General features: G+C 24.5%; 1 protein-coding gene across 2 annotated transcripts in view; it reads left to right on the forward strand.

Annotated features, from left to right (window-relative positions):
- The window catches only part of LOC113550595 (furin-like protease 2), a 126,145-nt gene that overhangs the window by 80,796 nt on the left and 30,902 nt on the right, over positions 1-14,447 (forward strand). For both annotated transcript variants that reach the window (XM_026952529.1, XM_026952530.1), the window contains exons 6-8: positions 4,091-4,250; positions 4,415-4,587; positions 9,361-9,491. In XM_026952529.1, coding sequence (XP_026808330.1) covers positions 4,091-4,250; positions 4,415-4,587; positions 9,361-9,491 — 464 coding nt within the window. The remainder of the gene's footprint in view (positions 1-4,090; positions 4,251-4,414; positions 4,588-9,360; positions 9,492-14,447) is intronic.

A 14,447-nucleotide genomic window follows, 5' to 3' on the forward strand; every position in this document is an offset into this window, starting at 1 on the left:
AATGCTGGGGCGTTATACCGTAGGAGTGGTATAGCTGTATCGATTGCTTTTAGTTATTCATCGCAGTTGGCATTGTTATCCGATTGTTATTTTTTTAATACTATTCTTTTCAACATTAGTTGAGTTATTGATTTGACTATTAAATTTTTGCTGTTCCGCCATTAGATACACAATGCAAATAGATAGGTAAATGACCTAAGGAATGATTACATACGAGTTAAAACAACATTCACTATTATGACATGTTAGGAAATAATTTAAGAGATTTTTAATTGTTTTTCTTCAATATTATTGTTATAGTTTGTTTAATTGTTTATCATTCAAGACTAGAATAATTAAGTTTTATCTATGTTATGAAATATGCACAATACATAGTACCTTGGAGAGTATTTAGTAGATTTTAAACTTTTCAGGTACCTATACAAATTATATATGTACACATTTAATGTACGTTATACAAAATGTGGGTGAGCTTTTAAACAGTATTAGTGTAAAGCCATAAATAATGAATATAATTTTCTATTATAACTTTTTATGTTTCACTGAATATCAGAATATAATTTATATTATTATCAATTATAATTAATGACATATATACATTAATATATTATGTACAAATTATTAGGGTTTAAGATGTGTAAAAAAACTTATAACCTTCATTATAAAATATCCTAAATTAATTACCTTTACAATACTCGATAAATAATTATTCTTATTTATTAAATAACTACTTTTATGTCTAAATGGATTTTGTTCATTTAATACTCCTGATATTGATTTTATATTTATTATGTGCATTTCAAATATTTACTGATTCAAAATTTAACATATCCATTATACAAATTAATAATTTAGTCAAACGTTTCATGTAATATAATATACATTTACAGTAGGTATAAAAGGTTATCAATGTTTGTAGTTCAATATCGTTGCTTGTTTGTTTTAAAACGTAAAATTTTACTGGAAATAAAATAATTACATGACACTATGCATTGAAATCAATATATAATACCATACTAAAATGTATTACCTTAAGTTTTTTTTCATAATAATTTAAATTATGAACAAATTAAATTTATATGAAAATTAAAATATTTTTAACGTAATTATAATAAAGTTTATTGAAAATAATTTAATATTATTATCTTATTTAAATTAAATTCTTTTACCTTTAAAACTCGCCAAAGAATCGCATACATGCATAGTGGGTTTATTTTGATATTAAAATATAATAACTATGTAGTCTGGAGTAAAATCTCCATAAGGTTTTGCATGTGTGTTAAAGCGTATTAAAGTTTAGTCACCTTTAAAAGCCTTGGGCGTTCCAAAGATTTTCACGAAGTCGTTGCTCATAGATGTATAGAGTGTGAATGACGCATTTGTAAAGGTTAATATGCAAACTGTTTAATAAAACTTTGATAATGGAATTTGGCTAAGCAGCTAGTGATGAGCACGTACATATATAATGTGAGCTTATATTATGTTTATCAAACAATGATGAAAATTCCTATTGCACAAATATGAAATAAACACGATTTGGTGTATAATGGTGTATAAATTATAAAATGATTTGTTAGTTTAGAAAAAAAATCGTTGTTGTCAAATAATAAATATAATTGTATTGTGAAAGGATTTTCCCATTTTTTTATGTTTACATAATTGTCGACTTTCCGGCTTTATTTAAAAATGATATTTTTTGCTCAATTTGACATTTATAAATACATACACAATAATTGGTGTTGCATTATACATACACAATAATTGGTATATCATTATACATACATACTTTGTGCTTTTATGTTATATTATTATAAGACACACACATCCCGTTTAATATCCGTATATTTTCCTTTGACGATTGCATATACATTTTAATTGATTTCTAAAATGAGTTGCTTACGTGTATCATAACAAACAATTTACATAACCTTAAAAGTACACGTGGAGGACTTGACAACTTTATTCTGAATTTACATTCAAATAATATTACATAATAATTATACCTGCCTATATTTATTTTTGTATCTATTATTTATTATATATTATTCATTTTGAATGTCTTAAAAAAAAAAAAAAACATAAAAACCATTCCAAAAAATAAATTATGTTATTTAGAATGTTATGCAGTTATATATAGTTTCAAATGCATCAAATTTTTGTCTCTTAACGTTTATACAAATTAAACAACATTAATGATATCGTTTTTGGTAAGTACTTCAAAAGATACTGAATTACGTGCTTGGGTTTAATTCGATATTAAAGTGTATAAACTCACATATATGATATTATATACTTTATCATAGTAAGTCATACTTTCGAATGACCATCAGCTTAATCAAATACGATATTATATATATATATATATATATTCCCATAGAAACCAATATTAGTCTGAATAACGTCCCTGCGTTTTTTATAAATTTAAATCCTTATAAACTTCAATTAGAACAAAAACCTCACCACATTCAACTTTTCCCTGCGATCAGTTAGGTACATTGACGCACAAATTATATTTTTATTTATGTTTCTACCAGATTCCGTCTTCTTATGTATTATTAATATTTTGTATGTGCGAGTATTGCCATTTCAAGAAATCCTTATTTTTTATTAAAATTATAAGTTTGATCCTTGACGGGTTTGTTTGTATAACTTTACAATTTTACATCATTAATTTTATTCCTACATGTTTACATAAATATAGTTATCGAGTTATTGCTCATAGTTATGCAGGAAAGAGGTAAAAACATTTTCGGTCGTGATAATGAATGATATTATAGGATTATATTTTCATCTCTTTATATTATCACGAATAACATAAAAATGATGTTTTCGACAAATTCGGTAGGTACGGTTTTTCGTCTTTTGAATAGATATAAATATTGTTTTTTAATTTAAGCTGCATCATCATCAACTACTTGAAAATTATCGATTGACTACCGCCAATAAACTAAAGGAGTACACTTTAAAATAATAAGACTATAAGCATGTATACTTATATTATGTTATGTATGTATAAAAAAAAGTATTTCGGAGCTAAGGTGCTTTTTATAACCAATATAGTCTTCACAAGACCATATTGGAATGTAAACAGTGTTTTTAAATTTCTTACTAAAAACTTAGTCCTTGAAAGTGTCAAAAACAGCAACTTTGTGTTACTCAAAGTTTTACAAACTCGTGTTTTTTTAATTTGTGTTGAAGACCGTATAATATACAATATACATCCAGACTTAAATAGCTTATTTAGTATCTAATTAATAGCTAATTTTTAACTTTAATTTTAAAATTTATATTTATCAATGAATTTCAATCCTTATAATTTTTATTTTATAAAATTGTTCAATATTTTGGGTATCTTAATATATATTTATTTAATGTAATAAAGTGTTCAAAAAAATAAAATAGCAAATAATTTTTAGTTTTATTATAGGTTTTATGTAGGTACATGTTGAAATCGTATTCTATAGAAATCTTTTGTCATAATTTAAGTACATTTTAAGTTGGTAAGATTTCCGTCCCTGATAAATAAAATCTTTAAAATTGTATTTTGTTTTAATAAAAATAAAATGCTTTGACAAGTTTTAAATTTAATTTTCTTTTTTTTTTTTTACGAGCCGTTTGACTAGATCCTTTAAAATATCATACCCAGGAAAAATATTGTTCTCTTTAGTGGGATTAAAGAATGTACGTTACTACGTAGAACATATAATTCATTATTACTTCAATAGGTTTATTATCAGTACTATTTATTTTTTTATCTATAGCTAGTACGAATTATATTTTGTATTAAATATATTTGTTGCATATACCGATATGTAGATATTATAAACATATATATTTTAATGATAAGACGATAAAAATGTATTCTATAAATTGTAGAATAATGTTTTTATCATACTTTTAAATAGTTACTAACAATTCCGATGTTTTATATACTTCCATCGTTTAATTATTTGAGTTTATTGTTGATTTCAAACAGTCCTAACATTATGTATTGATTTTAGTTTAAATTTAATATACATATCCAGTTTACAATAATAGTTCAATTTTATCACGATTTTACGTTTAAAATGTGTTAAATTTGTTTATGCAGGACCCAAGTGCTAGCACTGATATAAACGACAATGATGACGACCCTATGCCTCGGGACAATGGCGACAACAAGCACGGTACAAGGTGCGCCGGTGAAGTAGCTGCTATCGCATTTAACCAGTATTGCGGTATCGGCGTGGCATACAACGCTAGTATTGGAGGTACAGTAATAATTTTAAAATACAAAGAAATAATTGAACTTAAAATTATATCTAATAATATGTATATGTTTATTTAGGCTCTTCTTAATTGTATTAAAAAAACTTGTAATAACATGTAATATGTTGACACATTTAAAATATAATAAATGAAAAAAAATTTTTAGGAGTAAGGATGTTAGATGGTACAGTAAACGATGCTGTTGAAGCTCGCGCATTGGGTTTAAATATCAATCATATTGATATATACAGTGCTTCTTGGGGTCCAGAAGACGACGGTAAGACTGTTGACGGACCTGGACCATTGGCAAGACGAGCATTTATCTATGGAGTGACTTCAGTAAGTTGAATATTTGTTTTTATACCAGTTATATTTTTACTTAATATTAAAATTAACAAATTTTATTCTGATTTTCAACCATAATTGTTTGAAACTCATTAAATTTTGTAAAAATTAACTACAAGTCATTTATTTTAATTAATTAAACAATTTAAAAATAATACGATTCAATAGAATCATCAAATATGATTACTAATTTTCAACATGACTGGGTCAATGAGAACCATAATCGTATACTCATTAAAAAAATATATAATATTTTTTTTTTATTTGATTGAAAATTAGTTAGTTTAGGCTAAGTTCAAACGAATAAAATAACAACTCCTCCGAAATGTATTTCAGTTATTTTATAATATAAAATATAGAATTCAACAATTAGTATTAATCACAGAGCCTAGAACTCCTTGCAATTTCTATACATAATGAAATTATCAAAATATTTAGACGAGTCAATAGTATTTATATCGTGATTCTGTTCACATCATTTTTTGGTACTTTAATACTAATTTTAAGTTATATTCAATGTTTTAACAACAATTATTTCGACCTAATGAATGAATAAATACTAATATAATAATATAAATATAATATAATATAATATAAATTTAGAAATAGATACTGATTTATCTCCGCCTCATCATCTCAGAATCGTTTTTTGTATACAATTAACGTTGAATTCGAATTCAAATTTAATACTTCTGTTAGTCTTTCATGCACTCAAAACCTACTATATAGTTATAGTATACCATAATTATTATATACCATTTATTGGGTTTTTTATTTAGTTTTTTATTTCCTAACGAAAAGATTACTGACCAAGCGTGTAGAAAGTATAGGTAATTCAGATCACGACATATTGACATTTATTATCCTCTTTTGTGAATACTTTTTTTCTGATATTATCAGCGTTGGTCATACAATTTTCATGTGATGCTATCTATTTAGAGAAAATGAGTTATAACTGGTGCATTGGGGTGTAATTTTTTGATTTGCGTATAATAATTCCTTAAGTATAGTGAAAAACTACCGATAGGTATCTTAGTCTATGTCAATGGTTCTCAGTTTTTTTAGTACCGCAGCTCAAATTTACCCTGAAAAATCTTTCGCGACCCACATGGTTTCACTTTTCAAAAAGTAGTTATAAAAAACAAAACTTGTATTTTATACACATGTATAAATTTCTAATATATATTTAGTATTTTATAGGTTTATAACCAATTTATTTTTATAAATGTACTTTTAATAATGAGGTGTATACGAAATATATGCTTGTTTTCTGTTATGGTTAATAACAGCATTGACATCATAATTCAAAAAATTGTTCACAACCCACTAAAAATTGACTGACGACCCACCCGTGGGCCACGACCCACACTTTGAAAAACGCTGGTCTATGTTTCTATGATTCATGTGCCGGTTTTGAATTAATGTCGTAGTTGATCGTTTTAGAATACGATGATTTATTATTACTTTCAATGACTACCATCAACTATTTAAACAAATAAATAATAATTAGTCCCTGAGTTCTGTCAGTTTCTTTTAATAGCTGATAAACACCCGATTATGAATTGAAGATTCTAGAAAAAAAAATATGATATGTTAACAGAAATCTCTTACAATAAAATCCATGTTGAATACCGTTTTAACTATTTTTGAAATTGTTTCAAATATTTTCTCAAACGTGAATTTGTATTTCGTAAATCGTAATCTTACATTTATAATACAACATTAAGGTTATGTATAATAATCAACCTAATATCTATAACGTACAGCGCTAATGGAAATTATACATTTTAGACAACATAATATGATAATTATTATAATTAATATGGGGAGATTCGAGAACCACTGAAATATTGTAACAATATTATTATTGCATGAATCTCGTGAACAGTACAGAAAATTATGATTCTAACTACGTTGGATTCTCTCAGTTGTGAAAATAAATATTAATTAGCGCAAACATGTTTGAGTGGAGGAGAGTACAGAAACTGTAGGTACTGTGTTGAAATTCGTCTTACGTCTCTCACCTATAATAGACGTAATAAGTCAATATGTAGTATCATTATATATTTTAAATAAATTACAATAGCATTTGATTTTGAAAAAAAAAAGTATGGTTTACTGTCTAAAGTATTTTTTTAAATGTTAGTCACTCATAAAAAAATATTATTCAATTTAGTATCATTTTATTTTATTTAGATAAATTAACGCCAAAGATGACTTCATTAAGGTTTTATAAAAATATTATATAAATATAAATTGTATAATATAATTATTTCGTATTCAAATATCAAGTATCAAAATTCAACATTAAAAAATTGTTTTAAAGAAATATTCAAAGTTTCGAATTCCAAGCATTTGTCATTATAAACTATTGTAAAATAATATATAACTTATTCCCCGTTGGGAATTGCACCCGATATTTTATTCTGTCCTGGTCTTTTTAATAGTTTTCTATGCTGGTTTCTGAGTCGAGATTTATATAAATTTTCATCCGTAAACCTAAAAATATAAAAACATCTTAATTAAACTATAAATATTTATTAAAATGTAATAACCATATTAAAATTACTAAATATTTTAATTTAATTATTAAAACTATTATAGCGTTTACTTTATTTTACTTGTTTAAGTAAAAAACGCATGCTATATTAAATTAAATATTAAACCTTATATGCCCTTATATTGTATTGTATTATTAATAATATAGGTATACATTATTAAAAGTATTAAATTAATGATAAATTGATAACAAATCCTGAAATAATTTTCTATTGTTTTTTAATTCTTTAAGTTTAAATGTTGGTAGTTGGTATTATATTTTAAGTAATTTTAAATCACTTTTTTTTATTTCTACTTTCATGTTTTTGTTCGAATTTAAGATAAACTAATAATTAATAAATCTAGTTTTTATTTTTTTAATCAACATTTCAAATACCCATAAACATTTTCTTTATTAAGTTTTACTTATAGGTACTATACAATAATTATTATTCATCGAGTCAAACTTTATAATCACATTTCTACCAATTTTACCTGTTTTGAAAAAGATCAACTTTAAACGTTTGTTTACGACTTTAATCCGAAAGGAAAATAAAATTTTAATGACGTTTTGGATTTTAATATATTTTTGTTGTTAATGAACTGACTTTAAAAGTTGTTCGATATTTTTCCGTTAATGCGTAATCGTAAAACGACAAGAACCGAATCGGAAATACTGTTTTCACCACACAAATTCTGTTTGTGTCAACCGTTTATATCTACAAAGGTATATAGTGGTATCCCATTTTCCCTTATTACTTCTTTTTATTTCTGCGGACAGTTAAATAGAAAACAGAAAAAAAGAACATAAAATTCATGCACAGTGCGGTGCACGAGTGCGCGTATATATGAACCAGTTATTTATACGAATTCGAGTCATTAACATTGTGTTTAATATTCTTTTCTTTCTTAAGCACGCACTTAAAAATTCTTTTAATTTCGTTTTTGTGTTATTATACAGTACTTACATACTTGACATAAACATGTCTGAAACACATATCATTGTGATTTCGTAGAACTGGCCAAGGCATATCAAAAAAACCACTCTCACAACGCTCGTGTTCTAACGTTATAAAATAGTATATTATGTTCAACATTTTACGGCTACCTTATACGTTGACATAATTATTATTACATAAGTGCTAATTATACGTGAACACCATAATATATTATTAGACATTATTAATAGGTCCTAATTTTTGAACAATTAATTTGCCAAAAAGATTTTAACACTGCGACATTTCTAGTACGATTTTTTTGCTTTTTTTTTTCTTTCTCGACTACAGAATTATCAAATATGTGTGTTTTTTTCGACAGATGTCATTATGTACGAAGTGCACAATTTATATGAGAGCGTGACATAGCCATGAACTTTACTTGTTAAATCGTCTATTTCCCTGGACATTTCCGAGTCCTTGTCTGTGACAAGTGATAAATTAAATACTTGAAGAACAAAAAAACTAAACGTATACACTTTTAATTCGGGCAGTATGTTTAAAAACCATTTTGATTGTTATATTGAAATGGTTTTAATTCTATTATAATCTTTAAAAATGTGTATTTTAACATTCGTAGTAATAGTAATACAATTTATACACCAAATCTAACTGATTTCTGAATTAGATACATCTAAAAAGTTGTTGTTTGAATTTTGAAATAATTCTACTCTTCATTGCAGTCAGTGGTTACAAAGCTACAAAGAAAAAAAATCACTAACTCAAAACATATAATAATATTAGGTGTATGTACACTATTAAAATAAAAGTTAATTTTATACGTAAATTTAATATAGTAACATCAATACAACATTATATTTTAGTGAATATGATATAGCTGTGTAGTGTATATAATCATATTTAATAATCGTAATAAATAGTTGGTATACAAATAATAATTTTATAATTTAATATTCATTAATACATATCACAATATTGCATTCCGAATGATGGAAGTTATCATATTAAATAAATTATTATTATTATTATTTATAATATGTATTTTTAACAGAGAAGAATTGTCTTGTGGTCTAACTTTGGTAATATGTATACAGTTATAAAAATAAAATCTAATTTTAGTCGTAAACTTAACACAAGACTATATGTATTTAATTTTTTTCCAGAAGAAAAACTTACTTTCAAATTATTATAGTTTATTACTGAGGGGCTAAATAATTAAGATTATTAAATACAAAATATTGTTTTATAAACTTACAATATTATTTCACTATAGGGTCGTCACGGAAAAGGGTCTATATTCGTTTGGGCCTCTGGTAATGGTGGACGGCATACTGATTCTTGCAATTGTGACGGATATACAAACAGCATTTTCACATTGTCAATATCCAGTGCTACACAAGGAGGGTAAGTTCACTGCATCAAAACTTTATTTACATTAAACTTGTAGGATATTAAATGTTATTATTGACAATATTTAGTTAATGATACAGTTGTATTAATCATAACGGACTGATAGAATCAATACTAAATGTATATAATGTAAGAAACAATATTAGGTATTTATTGAATCACTGTATTTTTAACCTTAGGTATGGTATTTATGTCCATTAAAAAAATGTAAATACATTTCATATAAAATGTAAACCTATTATAATTTTATTCGTTAACTAAATGTTGTTATAAAATATTAATGATTATTACATTATTACTTTACTCTCTATACTCATCAATATATACCGGCATTTAAATATTTTCATATATTACCCATATGTATTTAAAACATGTGTTTTTCGTGGATAGTCTTCAAATATATTTAACACAATTTTTTAATATATACTATAGTAATATGATATTGATCATTTTAAATATTATTATTTATTGGTAAATGGACAAAGACTATACCAAATGTGTAGTGTAATATTGCGCTCATCTAAAATTAAAAGTTTTCAGTGGTTTCAACTGCAAACATATAATGGTGAAAAAGTAAGGGCATTATAAAATATTAGAATTGCTGTAACTTAAGTTTCCCATAAAGAAAATTTGGAAAAAGTTAATACTTTTTGAAATAACGAGTGTTTGCCGTTAAAAGAATCATCTTTAATATAAATATTATATTATATACCCGGTCGTTTGTTAGTAATATTGAGCATCGTACATTCTACCGTAATGGTTGATTTCCATTATTAAATTGATTAACTTTCATGCATGATATTGTTTCATATCCTGACTTTTTATAATATGTAATTTAATATTCACGATGTAATACCATACGTTATAGATAACTTCCATGAATAAATAAATGTATAAGAACAACGGTATTTCGTATGCATATAGGGTTTAAAGCAAAATAAACACAATAACACAGTTACACAATTATTCGCATGTGTTCTAATAGCACGATACCTATACCTGTATAGTGTATACATATATTATATTACATACGTGTAGCTTAAAATATGATAGTCATTGATGAAAAGCGTTGAAAACGTAATTATTGAAATTCAAGGTTCAATAACAGTTAACTTTTCAGAGCGTTAACTTTAAATTTTTTTTCTTAGAATTAAAATTCAATATAAATGTTCTGTTCCGTATGCAACAAGGTAATTAGCTTTTCCAATTAATTATGTTGTTGACGGGCATAGAGGTAACGGTTTTGAGTTAAAACCCATGATACAAATATAATATAATATACCTTCATATATATTTACCAGAAAAAAACAGACATATTTCTTTATACTTCACGTATAAAACAACAATGACTCGTGAAAACTTAATCGAACCGAATTTACTTATTATATTTATATCAATATTGTTATGATGTTATTAATTATTTATGAATTCACAGCTGGCAATGTGTACCTTACTCATATAATTAAAATAAAAAGCAAATACAATATGAGTGTGAAACTTTTTAACGTCAAACGAGTTCTTGATTATGATACAATTGGGAATACATTTCTACATAGTTTACATTTAAAAAAAAATATAATAATAAGAGTGTATAAAAACTGTAGTCTAAACAAAAATTAAACTCCCGTAAAAATAAAAAGTAGTTGTTCAAAGAAATATGAATTCATGGTCTACCGTTACTTATATTTAAAAAAAAAATGTTTTTAAATAATTTTAAAGCAAAGTTTATAAGCTCTCTAACTTGATTTAGTTAACTGGTCCATATAAAATAGAATGGCCTCATCAAACATTTTAATATTCAATAAAGGTGTCTACTTGAAACAAATGTTTTAAGAATGCACGCATAACATACACTTATTTTAAGATATTTGTCAAATTTCACAAATTAATTATATGTACTAACTACTAGGTACTATTTTGCAGCATTTGAATTAAAATTAATTCATTAGAATATGGTTATTGAGAACTATTAAATTATATGTATCTCTTTAAATATTGTATTTATAATTTTATAAAAATCAAACAAAACTTAATTTTACTCTGAGAAAAAAAAATTTAAAAAAAATTGAATCAAAAAAAATATAAAATATTTACTTACATATCGTGATCTCGTCCCTTATATAATATAACTTTAACAAGGATAGCGTTTCACATAATTACTAACATACTTTTGATAAATTATAAAACCATTATTTTTTTTATAAATTTTAATTGTAAAACGTCTTAAATAAGTACCGGTATTTTTTTAAATTGACATGTATATTATAAACAGTTTAATAAGTATTCTTTTTATTCTCAATACAAAGAGATTAATTCAAAATGATTAATAAATATTGCTTTATCTACAGTAAAATTCTTTGGCTAAAATTAATCTAGAATACTATATAAATCGAGTATTTCGAAGAAATATAATCAGCTCATTGATGAGGAATCTTGTTGTTAATTTGTTTTGTATACAATTTAAATAATTTTTAATTAGTTATTAGTTATTTTATTATTTTACGTTGAAAATTTGCAATGATATTTTAAACTTTAAGATTTTAAAACTTAAATCAAAATTAAGTTTGAGAAAATCTAAAATCACAAAACTTCAGAGACACATTAAACTTTTATTGTTAAAAATAATTTTGACTAATACAATATTAACATTTTTGTAGCTGTTTCGGTTTTAAGCTCGTCGTATATTAATATAAATAATTTCACACTAATCTAATAAAAGTGATTATATGATTTATTTTGAAATCATATATTTAAATATTTAAAAAAATTGACTTCACTCGTCCACCAAAAATGTTTTCAATGTTCAAGCTGCTTAATAAGGACCCAAATAAACCTATTGTAACAGTACTGCATTCCTTCTACAAATTATGGTTGTAATAATCTATAGTAATTATTGTAAGCTTTGTATAAGCTATATTTGTGAATGTGGAGTAGCTATTTAGCAAATATTTGTCGGATTAGTAAATTAATAATGTTACTTGTAGACAATTTTAGTTCATTCTGTTTATACACAAATGATTAGATACTTTAATATGAAATATTATATAATAATAAGACAAAATTTAATTAATAACTGATATATTATACAATCTATACATAACCATTTGATATAACTAAGACTAAGGGTAATGATGTTGGCAATTTTATAATTTAATATACGAATGTTAAACATGTATTGAGTATAAAATATACATATATGCTGTACATTTTTTAATATTTTAACTATAATATTATATTTTTGTTAATTATTCGTTCATTGTAGATTATGTGTTGGGATAGTTTTATAACTTTATTTATTTATTTCAATGTTGTTTATTATATATAATATTTTTTCAATTAAAACAAAAATAAATTTAGCTAGGTATTACTTAAAATATTAAAATTAAAACTCCAACAGTTTAATATAGCTTCTTTATGAATTAAAAATTTGACACTGATATTTACTTTAAAAAGCCGTTTTTTTTTTTAATTACTCAGTAATTGTTCGAGAAATTTCTTAAAACTGCTGAAAAATCAACATCATAACACACAGGAACTTGAGTTCAAGAAAAGCTTTTAAAATGCATGATTGCAAGTTTTTAATTACTGTAAAACACTGTGTAGTGCCAATAGGTGCGTGCCTTACATCCAATATCTGTAATCTGTATCCTTTCGTACTTTCTTAAACTCAATATTCATTGCATCAGTTCTTTATTCGTTTTATTTTTAATTTATTTTTTTTATTGAAGATTGATTTTAGAGACCGAACCATTAAATTTTACTACATAGTCATCACATTTTTCAGAACAAAAGGAGACTGCTTTTTCATTATCAGCTTTTATGTTACCAATATTAAAGTCATTATTCTCATAATCGTCATCATCACTTATAATCGTTTATCTTATACTTTTTTTAGTGGCGTTTTTCTTAATAATCGTACTCTGTTCACAAAAATCACATATTCTCTATACTCCATCCATCTTTGAGATCAAACTACACTACTACCTATTATTATTAACTGCACGATTGTGATACATTCTATACAGTGTTTACGACTATATATACATATACTGATATACTATACTATAATAAAGATTTTTTTTAATTTTTCACTGGGAAATCATTTGAAACAAAATACAACAGTATACATAATAATAATTCTAACGGAGACACCTAGTTAGATTTTAGTAACCCATTACATTTTTATTATTATTATTATTATTTTCATTATTGCAGATAATATTATTATTTTATACTTGTGTTTTACGAAATATTTTTCGTGTTCCGTATAATATTCATTAATATAATCTTAAAAAATCTATTATATCAACATTGGCGTTGGAAATATATTCAATTGTTTTTTCTTTGTAACCAATAATTAATTTAAAACAATATAACAATAAGGTAATGCCTCTGCCTAAACTTAAAATTTCATTTGTTTTAATCGATTTAAGGTTTTCCTTGCGTTAATTTCATGTACTACTTCCATATTGTATTCCATCTGTATACTTGCGAAAGCGACGATTATTATGCAATTAAATTATAATATCTTTGTATAAATGGAATCCTGATTAATACAGGATAAGAATGTGAAAACACTAAATCAATAAGTATTACCTGCCTATACCTACAAACAGTATTTAATAAATTTATATATTTACATATAATTGTATACATACAGTCTTGAGAGGTCCATCGTTTCTCGTAAGCTAATATAAGCTGTTTATATTATAATCTACAATTCACAGAATGTACCTCTTTGGTATACAGGGTAAATTAATTATAGAATTAATAATATAATGTTTCAATGTATTAATAAATTTAATATTTACTGAATTCAGTTAATCAGATTTACTTATAGATAAACCAATTTTAATGACATTTATATTCATTAACTCGTACATAGTGAATATAATAAGAAAAATAATTGTATTACATGAATTCAATATATTAAAATACATATCATTATTC

This window comes from Rhopalosiphum maidis, chromosome 4 (genome assembly GCF_003676215.2).
Source record: "Rhopalosiphum maidis isolate BTI-1 chromosome 4, ASM367621v3, whole genome shotgun sequence".
Lineage (NCBI taxonomy): Eukaryota > Metazoa > Arthropoda > Insecta > Hemiptera > Aphididae > Rhopalosiphum > Rhopalosiphum maidis.